Source organism: Silurus aristotelis (assembly GCF_946808225.1).
Source record: "Silurus aristotelis genome assembly, chromosome: 10".
In the NCBI taxonomy this organism is placed as follows: Eukaryota; Metazoa; Chordata; class Actinopteri; order Siluriformes; family Siluridae; genus Silurus; species Silurus aristotelis.
Window position 1 is genome coordinate 13,036,966 of NC_139583.1, and position 18,686 is coordinate 13,055,651.

The window sequence follows — 18,686 nt, forward strand, 5'->3', positions numbered from 1 at the left end:
CTCAACTACAATTGGTCTCTGTTGCTTTAAGAGTCGGATGGGTTCTATATCACTTAATGCAATATTTATACTCTTTGAGTGTTTAATGGTTATTTTCTCACTCGGCTTGAGTGCACCATAATTCTAGTACAAAGGAGGCACGAATATGTAAATCAGGTAAACATTTTATATTATAAACAATTTAAAGATAAAAAAAACCCCCATCTGTGTGGGGTGCAGCATGCAAAGAAATACTTCTAATAGAACAATAATTTCTCCTGTTTTAAAGTCAATTATTCAATTATGAAAATCACGATTTAAAAACGTCAGTTGGAGGACTGTAGCTTCATGAAACTGAGTATGTTTATAGCTCAGATTTAACTTGCCGTCAATTAGTTATTTTAAATTGGGCATGTTAAACAATGTTTAGATTGTTATCAAAGACTCAACTCAATGTCTTCTTGCAGTATCCATAATCTCTCTAGGTTACGTATGTAAAGTCTCTAGGTTACTCTAGTAACTAGTAACTCTAGTTCCCTGAGGGAACGAGATGCTGCGTCGGAAAGCTTTGGGAACGCGACTGCGTTGTCCATGCTCTAAGTAATGAGTCTAATCAGTTAAAATTAAAGACAGGCTGTCACCGGCGGGGTGACGTCACGACCAGGGACTATAAAGGGCACCTGGAGAGAAGATGGCTTCAGCTTCTGTAACCCGTGAAGGAAGTGCTGAAGGGGTGCTGGAGGTGTGGCTTGATACATAGCGTCTCGTTCCCTCAGGGAACTGGGTTACATACGTAACCTAAAAACGTTCCCTTTCAGGAACTCGAGCTGTGTCAGAATGAGACGAGAGAGGGTTTTGGGAACCAGAGTCCAATAACACCACACTGACCAGTCCCTGACTAGTGTGAATGAGCAAAACTGAGTCAAAGGACAGAGGTGCCAGGAGTTGCACAGAGGTTAAGGTGATAAAACCTGGCAAAGGTGAGTGGGGTGGACCACCCCGCAGCATCGCAGAGGTCTTGAAGGGACACTCCAGAAGACCAAGACTTATAGGCTGCCACACTCCTGGTCGAGTGAGCTCTGACCCCGAATGAAGCGGGGAAACCAGAGGACCCAGAAGAAGAAGCAAAAGCATCAATAATCCACCTGCTGAGCATCTGCTTATGAGCAGGAAGGCCACTCTTCGGAGGGCTGTGGCAAATGAACAGTTGTTCCAACTTTCTCCAGGGACTCATACGGTGGACATAACAGTCCAGCGTTTGGACCAGGCACAGCCCTCCTAGTCTGGGGTCAGGAATGGAGGAGGGTTGAATGCCTGGAACCTGATAGGTCGTGTATCGACCAAGGGCAACTTGGGGATGTAACCCGCTCTAGGGTGCAGGAAGGCACTTGTCATACCTGGAGTAAACTCCAGGAAAGAGGGGGCCACAGAGAGGGCCTCTGAATCACCTACTCTCCTCAGAGAGCAGATGGCCAGCAAGAAAGTGGTCTTGTTGGACAAGTGCCTCAGATAGAGTCTCCAAAACTACAGGCAGGTCCCAACCAGGCATTCTGGGACGCACCGGAGGCCTCAGCCTCTGGGTGCCGTGGAGAAAACGCGTCAGGAGTGGGTCTCTGCCCAGTGAAAGCCCGGACATGGGGCGTAGTACACCGAAACGGTGGACACGCAGACATTAATGGTGGATAGAGACAACCCTTTTGCAAACTGCTCTTGCAGAAACTCCAGCACTGAACCAACTGGGCAGTGGACTTGTTCCAATTGGTGCCAAGAGCACAACGCAGTGAACAGACGCCATCTCGTGGCATATGACCTCTTCGTGGAGGGAGCTCTGGATTGGAGAATGCTCTCTACCACCTCAGGGGAGAGACCCGAGCCTCTGAGCTGTGCTCCTTCAGGGACCACAGCCACATCTTCCACATATTGGGTGAACTATTGCGCCCCCTGCTTGAGAGAGGAGATCTCTCCTCAGAGGAATTTCCTATGGAGGCTGCTTAAGGAGGGCCACCAGGTCCGTGAACCACGGACGGCCCGGCCACCATGGGCTACCAAGAGGACACAGACTCCGTCCCAGCGAATTCTCTCCAGAACTCCCGGAAGCAGCGCGACACAGCTTCGGCAATGGTTGCGCCACAGCATCCACTCCCAACAGTGCAATGTTTCTAAAGATGTGAAAAGGTCTACGTGTGCTGTGCCGAATCTCTGTCTGACTGAGGGACCACCTTGATGGCCTCCTTCCTCAGGAGAGTATCTACTTCTAATTCCAGGACCAGAGACTGCTCGCTTCTCACCAGAGTGAGAGAAAGCCCGTTGAATGGGGGTAGACGTGACCCGAACTGAATCGTATTGACTTGCGCAGGACCCACTGGGACACGTCTGTCAACACCATCCAGGCTGCAGGGTTCTCCCATAAGGGTATCAGTCTCTGATTTTATTCTTTTAACAAAACAGACAGACAAACATTAAATTTTACACAGAGCGCTTTATGAACAAACAGAAGCTGAAGACATCTTCTCTTTAGGTGGGCTTTATACACCCTGGTCGTGACGTCACCCTGCCGGTGACAGCCTGTCTTAAATTTTGACTGATTAGACTCATTGTTCAGAGCATGGACAACGCAGTCACATTCCCAAAGCGCTCCGACGCAGCTCGAGTTCCTGAAAGGAAACCCTGGTTTCCTGAGGGGGGACGCTGCTTCAACAACACTTTGGGAATGCTTAAGCATGACCACGTTCTGAATCACGTGTGTAACCTGTCTACGGAAAAGACAGGTTACACACGTGATTCAGAACGTGTGTAACCTGTCTACGGAAATGACGCTACGCCGCCGGGGAGGTGACATTACAACCAGGAAGCTATAAAAGCACATGTGGTGGAAACAGCGCTAGCTTCTAAAAAGAGAAGAAAGTCCTGGAGTGATGCAGGGAGCGTGGCCTGAAGACACAGCGTCTTGTTTCCTCAGGGAACCAGAGTTACATACGTAACCTAGAGACATAACTTTTCAGAAACTCAAGCTGCCTCAACAATGCTTTGGGAACAAGTGTTCAATACCGCCAGACTGACCAGTTCCTGCCTAGTGTGGATGGGCACAGCTAGTTTGAAGGACAGAGGAGCCAGGAGTGACACTAAGGTCAAGGCTGTAGAACCTGACAAAGGTCAGTGGGGTAGACCAGCCCACAGTGTTGCAGATGTCTTTTAGGGGTGCTCCAGAGGACAAGGATTTAGAGGCCACCACAATCCGAGTGGAGTGAGCTGTGACCCCAAAAGGTGCGTGGAAACCAGTGGACTCAAAAGAGAATCAGATAGCATCCAAATCCACCTGCTGAGAATCTACTTGTTTGCAGAGAATCCCTTTTTTTAGGGACCGTAGCGAACAAACATCTGCTTTGACCTCCTCCACAGCTCCGTTCTGTGGACATGTGGACGAGCCCGGTTAAACTTCTCCTGGTCAGGGGTCTTAAAAAGGAGCAGGATAGCCCCCTAAAAGAGATGTTTGCAAACCCTGGAAGAATACGCTGTTTAGGTAAAAGAAAAGGGACAGGCCCGTCTCCAAACCCTCTTTCAGATCCAACTGCAAACCCCGTGACATAAATTGCCATTTCGCCTCGGTGGAAGCGGGGCCAGAACCATGAGGAGCAAGAGTGCCCTTCTCTTTTAAATGTCTCTGGATGTAAGCTCACCCATATAAGTGTTTATAACAAGAAGCAGGGCCAGAACCACGAGAAACAAGAGTGCCCTTACATACAGGCAGACTTACAAACTTGCAGACTCATTATAAAAGACTTAATTTGAAATTAAGTATCCAGGCTGTCCACCTTTTTTGTGTAAGTTAGCCTTTTAAACTTTAAGGGCCTAAAGCAACAGTTCACATAACTAGAATCATAATTTAGATATTATATTCATCTAAATATTAATATTACCAGAGTTAATATAAAAATTATATTATACTTTCAAAGGCTAAAATACATCAATGTAATGTTTAATTTTTAGGCACTCACATCAATTTATTTACTGTTAAATAACATTTCATGGGAGATTATTTTTTAACCTTTTTGAACTTTTCCTTGGTTCTAAAGAGAATGCAAAGAATGATATAAACAAGCAGCACTAGAACTGATTTCTTTCTAGCCCTGACTGTAGAGTCACATAAACTATCAATTACAGACATATCCAAATCTTTGAATCTTTATCCCAAATTAATCAGCAGTAATTCAATAATGAGCATGAGGAATACAGCTGCAGGTGAACTGAATGAGAATGAGGCAGCTTATGTTTTATATTACCCCTTTTCCCAAAGTGCGTTTGAAGGAATAGTAAAAACCTTACTTATTAAGTACTTATGTACTTATTACTTATTACATAAAATAACAAACATCAAACCAACTGTAAGTTTAATGGTTTAAAGGAAAATGGTTATATCCCTTTGATTATTAATTTTGGTTTGTGGCGGAAACATGGCACAAATCACTAATGTTTTACAGACTTAAATCTATTATTAGAAATATTAGAACTCACAGATGCTCCAGGAAAAATTTCTTAAAGCATGAGTCAATGTTGAGTTATTGGTAGACATTAGATTTCAGACCTTCTATCTATTACCATAAGTAGGCATAACTGTATCTTAATTAATAAAATGTGACATCCAGTATTTTGAAACCAGGCGTTAAAGTCAACCAGGATTTAGAGGGTAGTTGCCAGAATTTACATTTAAAGAAAGTTAATTGAAACAGATATTCTCTGCCTCACTCCTGACCTTAAGCTGTCAGCATCATATCCCCAGTCGAGCAGAGTGAACCAATCCTGTTAAATCACATTACCAAAATGCATACAGAACGAAAAGTCTGTTTGGGATGAACCGCCAACAGGCCACCAATAATAGTCAAACCTAATGTAATTTGCCCGATTGCATTTGCAGGGCTTTTCAATGTTGATTGAATTATGTTCAGCAAATGAACACGGTTTACTACTAATCAAATTAATTGTTGTCATCACCCAAGAATGATACTAATGAAAAAGGGAAGATGTTGATTAAATATTAAATTCATCGTGGTAACATAATTAATATCAAACCATCATTCCCAAGAGCTGGAGAATTCTTGTTCTTCCTATGCAGCATGCTTAAAAAATGTGGTAGAGGTTAGAACAGTTTGTCCATTGCAACATGGGGAAACGTCTCTGGCACTAAGGAACAAAGCACAAAAAAACTAAACACGCTGTTGTGGTGACTCTCTATTTGCAACGTGCTAAATGTTTTAAATAAGTGTGCTAATTACTTTGGTTGTTAACTCCTCATTTTCAGGATTTAAGCGCTTGCTTGCTAATGGCTGTTTAATGACCTTAAGTTATCGGTCTCTCTGCTTCTACAGGGACAGATTTTCCCCCAAAATTATTGTGAGGTGATGTTTCCTTTGGAATGGTTTTCGTTGTAACGTAGCATGTAGCATGTAGATGCATTTTGTTCCTTGCTTTCAACCACACACACACACACACACACACACACACACACACACACACACACACACACACACACACACACACACAAAATAGTATTGTTGTCATTCTGGGGCATTGTCATTGAGGTGTGGCAACTAAATAAGAAAACTAAATTTATTCTTTAATACTTACACTTAATCCTAATTAAATTTCTTCAGGGGTTTGTCCCTGTAAGGACATTAAAAAAATCTTCTTTTAATCGTGTTATCATGTAGACGCATGGTCCTTGCAAAAAGCTAAATACATACTCACTATTCCTTTAATTACAAATCGGGCAGATGGCGGCACCTCAGGTAGAAGGGAGATGCAGTGAGACCTGAAGGATGCGGTGCATGGCAGGATCGGTCCTCACGGGAAAGCTGTCACCATGCAATATCTGTCCTGACGCTCCAATAGCTAAGCTTACACTGCTCGTGTACTGTGACGAGGGACTCTCCTTTTTCATTCGTTTCCTTCTTTTTGTCTTTCCTTTTGTCTCTTTCTCTATATATAGAAAAAAATAGCTGTTCCCTCTTGTGCAGTGGGGCTTTTATTACATCCAAGCAACAACATCTGTGCACGCTATATGAGTGTTTGCCAAAGACTCACACACCACACGGTTTCACCTGGAGAAACACTGGAGGAAATAAACAAAGTAGGTTGTGTGCCTTTGTGACAATTTTGGACAAAAAAAAAAAAGAAAGAAAAAATCTGTATTTCTATATCTTAAGCCTGATTGTGGCTTTTTGCAACAACAAAAAAAATAAAACAGTACATTGTAAGTTCTCATTAGTGAAGCTGTTTCTTCTGTATATTTTATATATATATATATATATATATATATATATATATATATATATATATATATATATATATATATATATATATATATATATATATATATATGCCTATATAGGCCTTGGCTAAAGCATGAGTTCACAATACTATAGTGATAATTTTTATATGTCTAAATATTTATAGTACAAGACTTATTATAATTATGTTATTCTTTAAAAGATGAAAAGTCATCAGTATAATGTTTTATTTTGGGCACTCACGTCAAATTATTTACAGATTATAAATATCTGAAGGAAGATTATTTTGGACAAGTTTTAAATAAAGAAGCAGGATCGGACTAATTTCTTTCTAGTCCAGGCTGTAGAGTCACACAGGCTATCAGTGACAGCCATGTCTTATGATTGCAGAGTAAATTGTCTCCTAGAACTGATCACCATTTGGGTCACTCGTTTGCATCCTGCTTCAATGACAAAGCAGGAAAAAAGAAAATTCAGAGAAAATTCAGAGACTGTACACTGTATCTATATAACAAACACTTCCTTGTGGCTTTTTCTTTTCTTGGGTTTTTTTTTTTTTCATTTTTGTATTTTTTAACCAAATTCCAAGTGGGCTTTTCTTTGTCTTGGAAAGAGTCTTCTGTTTAACTTATCTCACTTTCCATAAAGCCCTAATCAGTGGAGTGCTGCAGTGGCTTCTGCAATTGTCACCACACATGATCTTTGGAGCTTGAGCTCTACCAGAGTGACCATTGGGGTCTTGGTCACTTCTCTTACCAAGGCAATTGCTCAGGTGGCCAGGCAGCTCAGTCTTGTTTGTTGCAAACATATTCCATTTAGAAATAATGGAAACCACTGTGCTCTGGCCAATGCAGCAATGTATGTGTGTGTGTGTGTGTGTGTGTGTGTATATGTGTGTGCATGCCCCCCCCCCCCCCCCCCCCGATAAACATTTCCATATCCAATTCAAATTGCCACAGGTGAAGTTTAAACCTATTTTACACATCTCAAAGATGATCCAGAAAAATAGGGTCTAAATACTTGTCAATATTTCAATCTTTCATTTTTTTAATATTTATAAATTTGTATATATATGTCTTTCATCGAGAAAAAGACATAATGTTTCATTAAAAAGGATCTTCATTAAATGCAAAAGCACCACAAGTGTTATCTGAGTGGCTAAATTCAACAGCCACCTGATCATTTTTAGCTCAATGTTTTTTTCCACCCACTTTATTTCCACCTTTGTTTTAGCTGAATCTAATTGAGTACAGAGGAAGGCTGTGTCTACTCTCAATAAATGTATTTATTTGTTGTGAAAAAAACATAACCTCTGAGGTTAAGTGCATTCATTTCCAAACTCCTCCAGTTTCCCCTGTATCGCTTAGGTTTGCCTTGTTTCACATCACTAGAACAAATCAGAGCCATTTGAGGTCTATGCTGGACTCTGTGATGTCCTAGTCATCTTACTCACCTCAGAGGGCATGAAATAAATGAAAGAAGGATATACCGCATTGTCTGCGGCATTTTTCTAGTTCGCCCTATTTGTTTGTCATCCATTGTTAATTAAAACAAATAATTGAATTAACTGGTCTTAAAATCCCCCTGAGGTCCTGAGTGTTTTAGTGGTAAACCACTTCTCGGCTTTTACTAAGATGTCTTCCAGTGTCTTTAATTAACTCCTCAGCTTATGTATTTTCCTACATGCTTTGTTGCTGCTGCTGCTGCTGTTTCTTCCAAATGTCAAGACAGTCCATTGTTCTGTTTAACTTGCCACGTCTTCCTTTCCCCCCTGAAACCCGCTCAGTGATCTCATTTATTAAATGTCATGTACGGGAGCGCGCTGGCGCAGAACGCGCGTTGTCAACTCGTGAAGCGCGCGGGCCTTCCGTAGGCGGAAGCGCACTTACAGGTACGGCCTGAAACGCCAGAGCGATTCCGTCATCTTGCCCAAACCGCAGGCAGAATCACTGTAAACAATAGGTCGCGTTTATTAACGTATAGAGACAGCGCTATAGTGGGTTGCCAGCTCCGATTCTGTAAAACGACGTACTGATTCGAAGGTGATACACGTGTCCGTGAGTCCTGCCATACCGCGCGCAAAGTCAGTCATGTTTCTCAGTACTTTTCGTGGCCCGTGAATGCGTGGCCAATCGACGGCATTGTTTAGCGGAATGATTTTTCACTGAGGCGAAGAACTTATTTATTGTAGACCCTTGCGCGAAAATGGAAGCGAATGCAAGTATATTGCATAAGTCAACCGACTGCACTCGCGTGCACGAGCCATAAAAAAGTTCTTGCGCGTTCTTGGAGTCATTGATTAACACTACCTTTAGTTGCCGCCCTATAATCCATTAGAACGCGCCACACAAAGACTAATTACCTCTTTGTTTGCGCTATGGTCACTGTTTTTTTTATTTTATTCTTTATTTTTTTAGGAACTGCACATCCTTCAGTCTCTCTCTCTCTCTCTCTCTCTCTCTCTCTCTCTCTCTCTCTCTCTCATCTCAAGCATCCGCAAGCCCACCTGTGCTTCTTCTTCTTCTTCTTCAGAAAGGGGGCGGTGCTCGTGGGGACGTCACATGGCCGTCAAATCGCCACGCGCCGCGATTGGCGGCGAGCAGACGCGCTCGTGGGCACGGCGGGGAGCCGCGCGGAAAGGGGGCGTGTTGCGAGGTGGGCGCGCGCGCTCGCCAGCCTTTGTGCATCACTTCCAATATCTCACGCGTCAATAATTGAGCGCGCGAGCAGACGGAAGCCCTTGCGCTATGCGCTCAGCCGCGTGCCGACTAGACGAGGGCCTCCCTGCGTTCACCGCCGCCTCAAGACGCGCGCACGGGAAGAACACGAAGGAGAAGAGGATCTAGAGACAGAAAAACTCACCGAGGTTTCGGAGAACAGATAAAAAAAAAAATCTTTGAACAACAATACATTTTTGATAATAAAAAATATTATTATAAATAAGTTGATTTGGACATCCTGGAGAACGCTTTGTTTTGTAGTTCGAGAGAAAAGAAAAACCTGGAGACGGCTACGACTTTGTGAGCGCCCTGAAGCAGGAGAGAAGTGCTGAGGAGACTGTGAGGCTGAAGTTAACAGTGATGCTGGTGTTTGTGCTGTGCGCGCTGGCGTTGGGTTGCCTCGCGAGCGCGCAGAACGAGACGGAGCCGATCGTTTTGGAAGGAAAATGTCTGGTCGTGTGCGACTCGAACCCAACTTCAGACCCCACCGGCACTGCGCTCGGGATTTCCGTGCGCTCCGGAACCGCCAAAGTCGCATTCTCCGCAGTCAGGAACACCAACCTCGAGCCGTCCGAGATGAGTAACCGGACAATGGTCATCTACTTTGATCAGGTAACTTGATAACGGGGGGATTAATGAGGGACTGTTCTTACACCAATGCATGATTTGAGAAGCTGCTCCTAAGAAGCTGCTCTCATGTTCCTTAAGTTAAAATATGTTTATGATAAAATATGATTTTTTCCCTGTTTTTTTTTAAGTCTATTAAAAGTACCGAGTGTGCAAAAATGGATTGTTCGATTCTCATTTAATTCTATTCGGATTTGTTTCTGGACAAAACACCTGTTTTCTCATCGGCACATAAAACCCCGTCCCCAAGGCCACAACAGGCACCAACTTCAGTTTCATGCGTAATGCTCGCATTTATTTTGTATCTGGAATAGAATGACATAAAAAAATTATATTTCTAATTCTGTTTTGATTAGCGCATGCTATTTATTTATTTATTTATTTATTTATTTATTTATTTATTTATTTTTGATCGAGATCGCAACGAGAATCTTCACTTCCTTCACTGCGCGTCCGTTTTCCTTTCCAGGTTCTCGTGAACGTCGGCAGAAGTTTCGACGAAGATAGGAGTCATTTCTTCGCCCCGCGTAAAGGGATTTACAGTTTTAATTTCCACGTCGTGAAGGTTTACAACCGGCAAACTATCCAGGTCAGTGGTGGTCTTTGAGCGCGTCTGTCTGTGTATACGCGTGTGCGCGCGCGTCTGTGTGTGTCTGTGTGTGTGTGTGTGGGCGGGGGTTCGAGAATGAGAGTTTGGTGTAATCTGACACCAATGCAAACGAATATAAAAGTAAATATGTATCAATGTTTATTATGACACTGTTCAGGCGGACTGCTCCAGCACTGTTCCAGTCTCATTATTACATTTAATCCTGGCTTTAAGCACATAAGTGGACCATTGATGACTCCCACACTTGTGTAGTGCTTATGTATGTCAATGCATGTTAGCACATCGATAATGTGCAGCCATTTGGGATTTGTCAAGATCAGAATGGTTACTGTAAAATACCAAGAGCGTGCTGTGTACTAACAATGTGTAAATTTCACATACTTTAAAAAAAAAAAAAAAAAAAAAAAAAAAAAAAAATATATATATATATATATATATATATATATATATATATATATATATATATATATATAAGTAAAAAAAAAAAAAAAAAAAAAAAAAAAAAAATATATATATATATATATATATATATATATATATATATATATATATATATATATATATATATATATATAAGTAAAAAAAAAAAAAATTCTTAAAAAAAAATCAGTATATATTTCACCCACCCTGTTCTATTACACTAATCAGACTTTGATTTGAAACAATGACTAATTTAAATATATCGTGATGTTTTGCATTATCAAATTCTAAGAACAATTAGAACAATTCCCCCCAAAATACAAAAAAAAACGTAAATGGGCCAAACTACTGATTTTATGAAGCGAGAAAACAAACAACAAATTGTTTAAAAATTTACTAAGCACATCCCATGAACAGTGCACAGTGGAAGTAAATATGAAAAAAAAAATGTTATTGAATAAATGAAGAAAATGCATTTTTATGCATACTCTGTACCTCAATAACAGTTCTTTAATCATTTAATTATAATTATTCTTAATGCATGTATTTGGAGTATTTCAAATATAAGGCTAACTAACTGCATAGCTGTGAAAGCAAAACATAGGACACAATGCAATGTATATTTTAGATTTCAGATTTGAATTTATTCATCCTTGGTTGAATCCTTGGTTGAATTATGCACATGCATAAATCCATGAATTAATCAAATACACTATAAAAAAGAACAGGTTATTAGACTGTAGGTTTCGTTGTTGCTAGGGTGGTAGCCTTATCTTTCGCTCATTTTTAAGACTTTCACCTGGAAACAGGAATTAAGCTTTTTTTAAAAAAAAGCTATACAAGATAATTATACCCCAATTATATAACTTAAATCGTTTTTGTTTGTTTGTTATTGGAATAGATATTAAAGGTACAAATAGTGCTTGATAGTTTTACCCCAGTTAAAAACTATGGGGCAGCTTATTATGCTTTTTTCAAGAAGTGTATCTATAATCCTGAAGCATAAAAGCCACAGTGACCACTAAGCTTTTAAGCAAGTCAGTGGTTAAAAGCTCTCCTGACATCCAGCCACAGTGAATTACAACATGCCTACAATGTACAAACCTAATCGAATGGATTGCCTATAAATAAATAATTTACATCATTCCCTTTATTTAAAGCCTATTGCACAATCTTTTTCATATTTAATTTTACCTGACAAATGTTAATTGGCTTTTAAAGCCAGAACATACCAATAAAAAGCACATTGAATGCATGTTATATAGTGTTTAAAGTGTGTTATATACTAGACTCTGCAGTCACTTTAAACACTACTGGGCTTTTTGCTATTTTATTTATAGTTATTGGCAAACAGAGGATGCCTTTTGAAAAGGTGTGAAACCATGCCAAAGGCATGATTGTATAACGGTTAACCAACTGCAATCTTTATCGATTTATCGTAGTTAAAAATGTCTGTGCACCTGTAAGTGTAATAGTCTAAATGCAAAAGTATTTTTTAACAACTGTAATTAACATATAACAAATCGATGTGGCCCAAAGGTTTTTACATTTTCGAATGTAAGCTTTCCGGTTTAAATCTAATTAAAAGTGTCTGTCAATATGCAAATCCCAGAATATAATACCAAAAGGTAATGTTCCACTCTTGGGTAAGAGAAAGAGTTATTTTTGCATCAACAGTATTCACCTATACAGGGAAGCCTGGTCAATGCAAACATACCTGGTTCTAAAATAAATATCGTTGTCATTTTTTTATTGAAATTTTATCCATCATAGATGACAAATGGAGATCATCCATAGAATTAGGTTTCAAAGACCTATCTGCCTATGAAACATTCAATGTGGAAAGAAATTTTAAAACTTAAATCTTTAAATGGAACTTAAAGAGTTTAAATAGACCATATAAAGAAATCTAACATTCTTTGTAAGTGGACTGGTAGTGCTACAACCCTTTATCCTGTCAGTCTGAACAGAAAGAGAAAATCACTAAGGTGATTGGGTAGGTGTAGGCCAGTGTCACCATGTTGCTGTAGTCCATACCGGAACTGTCTGTTCTGTTTTCTGCTACATTAGACTTCTGTCCATATTCCCTCTCCTAATTGGGTGCTTTAGCGTTAATAAAGTGACTTGAATGGACCTGACAGCATGCTTCATTCGCCCCTCCATTTGCTCTGTCATGTAATTGCTGCTGATGGGAACAATCGACTGCATGTGTTTTTGCCAGCAAGGATCACACTGACTGTTCCATGCGTGTCTTTAAACTTTAGTGCATGGTATAGTCAGTCACAGTTATGTCATGACGAATTCTCTATTAATAGATCTATGATTGTGGTAAATGATAGATCTGTATGATTGTGGCAGACATCTGATATACATTTTATACACACATAGGTCTGATCACTGAGTTGGTTCTTTGACTCGGCTACAGAACACAATTACCCACAAAACGCTTAGTTCTCTCCTTATGGCCTATAAAATAAGCTTTAAAGATCTTTTGGTGAATAATAGCTTCTAATACCAAGGCATTCGCAGGCTTTTAAGACGTGTTATAGAATAAAGACCTTAAAGAGAGTCAATCTGGAATGTAATTTTATGTTTGGTCTAGAATTCAGCTATAAATACCTCACATTCAGCTGTGTAGTTTTAGTGTATGGTAGGTTATATATAAAGACCACAAAAGCTTTATGATTTTCTTTTCATATATTAAGTGCCTTGTCTATAACCTGTGTCCTTGTTGCAGGTGAGCCTCATGCACAATGGGTGGCCTGTGATTTCAGCCTTTGCTGGAGACCAGGACGTGACACGCGAGGCTGCCAGTAATGGTGTTCTGATCCAAATGGAGAAAGGCGATCGTGCCTACCTCAAGCTAGAGCGGGGCAACCTGATGGGTGGCTGGAAGTACTCCACCTTCTCTGGCTTCCTGGTCTTCCCTCTGTAGATGAGGGTCTCATCATGTAGGGACTATTGTTCTTCAGCTCACCAGCTTGTGGGACTGTAACGATAGAGTGAAAGAAAAAGATGATAAGGCGAAGTAGGAGTGTGTGTGACAAAGAGAAATATATATATATATATATATATATATATATATATATATATATATAATATAAGGAAGGAATTTGAAAAAGAGAATTAGTGTGGCTAGCTCTTTGACATGCTCGCTCCGCTGCTTGCCTACAGCTCTGGACAGCCAAAACCTTTTTTTTAATTTTTTTTTTTTTTATTGTGATAATTACAATAATTAACAATTAAACAATAAAATTATAGGGGCTATTGCCTTTCTCCTCATATATCTCTTTATTTAACCTTCCATATAACATAAAGAATGTTTATCATCAGACGTTTAAGGAATGTCTGTCATCAAACTCAATTCACAAAATCATCCAGGCCCATTATGTCATATTGGCAATTTCTTAAACGTAATCCTCATCTACATATATTTCTTGTCTTTCTCTCCTTAAAATATCGCAAGCGGCAATCTCAGTTGTACAAGCATAATGCTGTTCCCTTCAGTCTTAACTGGAAGTTTTGCTCTTTTTTGGCTCTGCTATTTGTCCTTAAAACTGGAGGACGCGTTTCACTCTGTTATGCCTGGAGAGTACACGAACTCCTCAAAGAGACTCTACCTGTATACTGGATATATACAGATATATAAAATTCTTCAAATTTCTATATGATATACTCTATGACTATCTGAATCTGATTATGTATTTCTGTATTTTAGTGTTAATAATAGTGGTTTTGTGAGTGTGTATGGGTGTGCGTAAGTGTGCGTGCTGTGTGTGTGTGAGTGTGTGTGAGTGTGTGTGTCATAATGCTGCAGCCAAGCTACCAATGCTTCTTGTTTTCATTTCAGAAATGTGGCTACACTTAAGCTATATCAGAAGGACTATAAAGTAATTTTATTATTATTATTGACTGTAAGATATGTGTGAATATTAAGAAACCATTTCTTTTACTCATCAATCAACAAATTTAATTATTGTTTTTATTTTTATTTTTTATTTGCTTTGATCCAATAAAAATTAAATGGTCATTTTTATTTTTCCTAATCTGATTCTCAGTCTCAAAATGTGACTCAGTTGTTTCTCTAAACAAGTAATGAGCTTGTTACTCACATTAGGACATGTGTGAGATGTGTGTGTATGTGTGTGTGCAAATGAGACAGTGACACTTTGTTGTTCTCTGGCTTTCTCTACTCACAGTGATACGTTTTCTTCTCTCTCTCTCTCTCTCTCTCTCTCTCTCTCTCTCTCTCTCTCTCTCTCTCTCTCTCTCTCTCTCTCTCTCTCTTTCTCTGTCAAGCAGGTGATAGATTTTTACTCACCCCTTCCTTTGCTGTGCTCAAGACACTCAAGACATTAATGAGTTCCTAGGGGGAAATATTGGCTTCCATAATAACTGTTTACACCCCAAAAAATTCAACTAGCGCTAATTTATTTATCTACCTTCTTTTCTTTCAGTCTTTTTTTCTGGCGTCTCGCATTACCCTTATTTTTCTTGTCAGTTTCAGCATTTTAAATCTCGGGGGACCTTTTAAAAAAAATATATACATATGTTCTGGTGAGAATGCAGAATGGTTTGCATTACTGTGACTAAACGCATTAAACACTGGCCTTTCTAATCTAATAATCCTCTTTGTTTGGGTGCTCATGCAACTAAAGATGGTTCCTCAATGAGTATCTCTCTTATTAAGAGCATATCCCTGCCTCCATGGCCTTGAAGTCACTTCTGGTTTGAGAAGTGTTGATATATTAAAGGTTTACCATGATCCAAGCTGCCACTGATCCTGCAGTGATCCAGTGTTTTAGTGTCATACACTGAAAGAAGGAGGGCATTAGCCTGTTCTGTCTATATTGACCTAGGTCTGGGTGGTGCACTTCAACTGAGAGGGCCTCGTTAGGACCCAGTCATCCATCTGAGGAACAAATCAGATCAAGAGTCGATGGGCCGGCAAGGCATGAAAACAGATCAAGAGACAGCGCACAGAAGCACAGGCTTTCAGTTTTTGTCAGCTCTCTGACCGAGCTGATGGAGCACTAGGGCAGATAATGACTCTGTATGAGTCTGACATGCTCCAGATACACTGGTGTACAGTTTCCTTTTAACAAAGAACTGTAACCACTGTTTTTCTAATTTTTTTAACTGTGCAGAGAATGCAATTGGGCACATTCGTAATGAACCATAGAATATCTTGTACAGTGATCTTGAATAGGACTAATTTTGGTTATTAAACAGTTTGTCAGTGTGATGATTTTTTTTTTTTATTCAGTTGCATAAAATAATTTACATTTGTATGCGGGCCTATCATGTTAGAGCAAGTTATTAACTGGGGTTACCCTAAGGTCACAAAAGATAATGTGCATTTTGGCATGTACCAGGTGTGTCGTTTGGGCCTGAGCCCGGGCTGTTGACTGCAATCTGACATGAAATCAGTCTCTTCAGCTCAGCCAGCGACCTTGGCAAGCTTCTGTTGCAGCGGAGGTGAGCAAGGGGCCCCTAAAGTAATGGTGTAAAAACAGCCATATGGCATCACTCCTGGAGGCAGGATCTGATTTAAGATTGATAGAGCAGTGAAAGATAAAAGGAGAGAAAAAGGAAGAGAGAGCAGATGCAATTGCAGGTGTACTTACTAGTACGTTGTCTATAAAGATAATATGTTTTGGGGTTCTTTTCCATATTATGCCTTATACAAGGAGATTTGTGTAAGTTCTATTTGAAAATAATTATTTGAACCAGTGGTCTTGTACAAGAAAAAGGGGAAATCTTGTTTTTCTTACCAAGCATGCAAACAATGAGCAATTACAGGCCATTGCAACAGTGACAATTCCTAAACTACTTTACTAAAAAGAATGGTACAAGCAAAAGTGTGTGGCAATTAGAAACAAAAGCGGTGCAACACTGCATATTGAATTTTAATTGCTGTATGAGGAACTATATTAAGGATGTTTGCTCTACCTGCGACAGAGTGAAAGCAAAGTAATTATAGCGCATCTGGAATTCAATTACCCACCCGCTGGATTGAATTATTTTGCTGCAAGAGTGATCGGTAGTGGGTGATTTCTGATGCACTCACATCCTTTCAGCTGCATAAAAATGATCAAACTTCCACTTTAAACACTATAGAAAAACAGTACTCCAGAGACAGTCAGATTCTTTATAAAAAAAAAGTGGACAAAATGGATGACAGACTACTTCTTTTGTCCAAATTTGAAGTGTGAAAAGTCCCAGAGTGCAGTGGTGTGATTTCAGAGGTCGGGATGTAGGAAATTCATGAGAATTTGGAAGCAGAATGCTTTCTACTGTAAACATATGACAGTGTATATAGATATTACACAAAGAGACAGGTGAAAAATGGGGACAATGGCAGCTGTTACACTGTTTAATGCATTTCTCTGGTACGGTTAAGGTACTCGTGTCCTGTTGAGAATAATCACTGCTAATTAATACAAAGTTATGCTGGCAGATCGGTGATCAGTGGTCTCTTTCAGGATAACTTCATCCCATCCACAGAGCACAGGTGGACGTGAATGATTTGATGTGTGCAAAATGCTATTTCCTTTACAGTCACTAAATACTGTATCAATCCTGCTGATACAGCTATTGACACTAATGAGACCTCGGGCCCAGATCTTAACTACCTTTATGAAAACATCATTATATTGTTAAAAGAATGGCTCTCATCTTTTTAATACAGCTCCACAAATCTACAGAATTTGGGGTTAAGGTGCACTGGTGCTGATCCAGTATCTCACAATGCTGTTGTTTCCTTTATTTAATTAAAAATAAAAGAAATGTTTATTTTTGTCTACCAATTTTTACAGATATTGTTACAAAGATGCTTTACAAAAAACTGAGGTTGAGGAATTTTTTTTAATCTGTATGTATAAGTTAACAGAATACAGGCAAGAACTTCAATCTAAAGTTTCTATGAAATGTGTCTATAAAATGTTAATGCACTGTCAAACATACCCCTGCAATAAGTATGTTCCCTTATAGTAGTGAAGACAGATAGACTGTCTAACGCACTTACCTCTTGTATCACATTCGACTCATGGCTGCCACTGAAAGCTTCTCAACAATCTCTCAAAGAATTTTGCCCATTTAAAAATCCTTGCATTTTAAACAAGGCTGCTTAGTGGTACAGCAGATGTTGTCACCTCACAGCTCCAGGTTCCCTAGGTGGGTCCTTATATCAGGTTCCTGTCTGTGAAAGGTTCATGCATGTTAATATATCCAAATGGGTTTTCTAAAGCTTTTCCAGTTTCCTTCTAAAACATGTTGCTAGGTGAATTGGTAACACTATATTGCCCATAGGTATGAAAGTGTGCCTCATACCCTGCCAAAGACTGTCACCACATATGGGTTTATTTACATGCAGTGTTCCCAACAGTGGCTTGATCTGGATAAAATATTTACTGATAACTGAATAAATGCCCGAACAAAAAAATATTTTTTTACCAGAAACTTGCTTGGATCATTTTCACACATGTTAACAAGTGAATTCTTTGACAAACCTTTCGGTAGTATTATTACTCAAAGTCAGCTGAGCTGTCATGCTGACATGGTAATTCTAGCTGTGTCACACACAAAAGGCATTTTTATTGGTTTGTGTAGAGAGTCTCTGCACAGGAGTATATCAATTATTCCTGGGGGAAATAAGATGGTGAGCCAAATGTTTACCATTTACCAAAATGTCTGTCTCATTTTAAAAATAAATAAATAAATCACAAGGATCAATGCTGTTCCATTGCATCATTATGAAGCCAAAGGCCTCCCTTTGTCACTATGTTCAATCCTGTCTGCACTGTCCAAATCAGGAGTGCTATTTCCTTGGCAGGTGGCGCATTCAGGGTTTCGGTTATGTTTGAAAAATGTATCCTCTTCAATGCTGCAGATAATTATGCAGAAAATAAAACATACACAATAAACAACACAATAAACCAATAAACTAGAAAAGCGTCCAGATTTCCAGACAGCCACAAGATGAAACGTGACATTTTCATAAAGTAATAGAAAATGCTTCAGATTTTTCAAGCCGATCAAGCAACA

The 18,686-nt window shown here is 39.6% G+C and overlaps 1 protein-coding gene and 1 long non-coding RNA gene across 3 annotated transcripts; one reads left to right on the forward strand and one right to left on the reverse strand.

Annotated features, from left to right (window-relative positions):
* Positions 1-7,179: 7,179 nt before the first annotated feature.
* Positions 7,180-7,794, reverse strand: LOC310732023. Its single transcript, XR_014535341.1, has 2 exons — positions 7,717-7,794; positions 7,180-7,235 (listed from the first exon to the last, which is right to left on the reverse strand). It is a non-coding gene; the product is annotated as an uncharacterized lncRNA (long non-coding RNA).
* A 419-nt stretch (positions 7,795-8,213) lies between these two features.
* Positions 8,214-13,710, forward strand: cbln1 (cerebellin 1 precursor). 2 transcript variants are annotated; one of them, XM_083552151.1, is made up of 5 exons: positions 8,214-8,305; positions 8,796-9,129; positions 9,245-9,595; positions 10,080-10,199; positions 13,378-13,710. In XM_083552151.1, the coding sequence occupies exons 3-5, from the start codon at positions 9,344-9,346 to the stop codon at positions 13,573-13,575; spliced, it is 570 nt and encodes a 189-aa protein (XP_083408277.1). In that variant the 5' UTR covers positions 8,214-8,305; positions 8,796-9,129; positions 9,245-9,343; the 3' UTR covers positions 13,576-13,710. The 2 variants fall into 2 exon arrangements, with proteins under 2 accessions (XP_083408277.1, XP_083408276.1); XM_083552150.1 differs by having other exon boundaries at positions 8,796-9,595.
* The last annotated feature ends 4,976 nt before the right edge of the window (positions 13,711-18,686 follow it).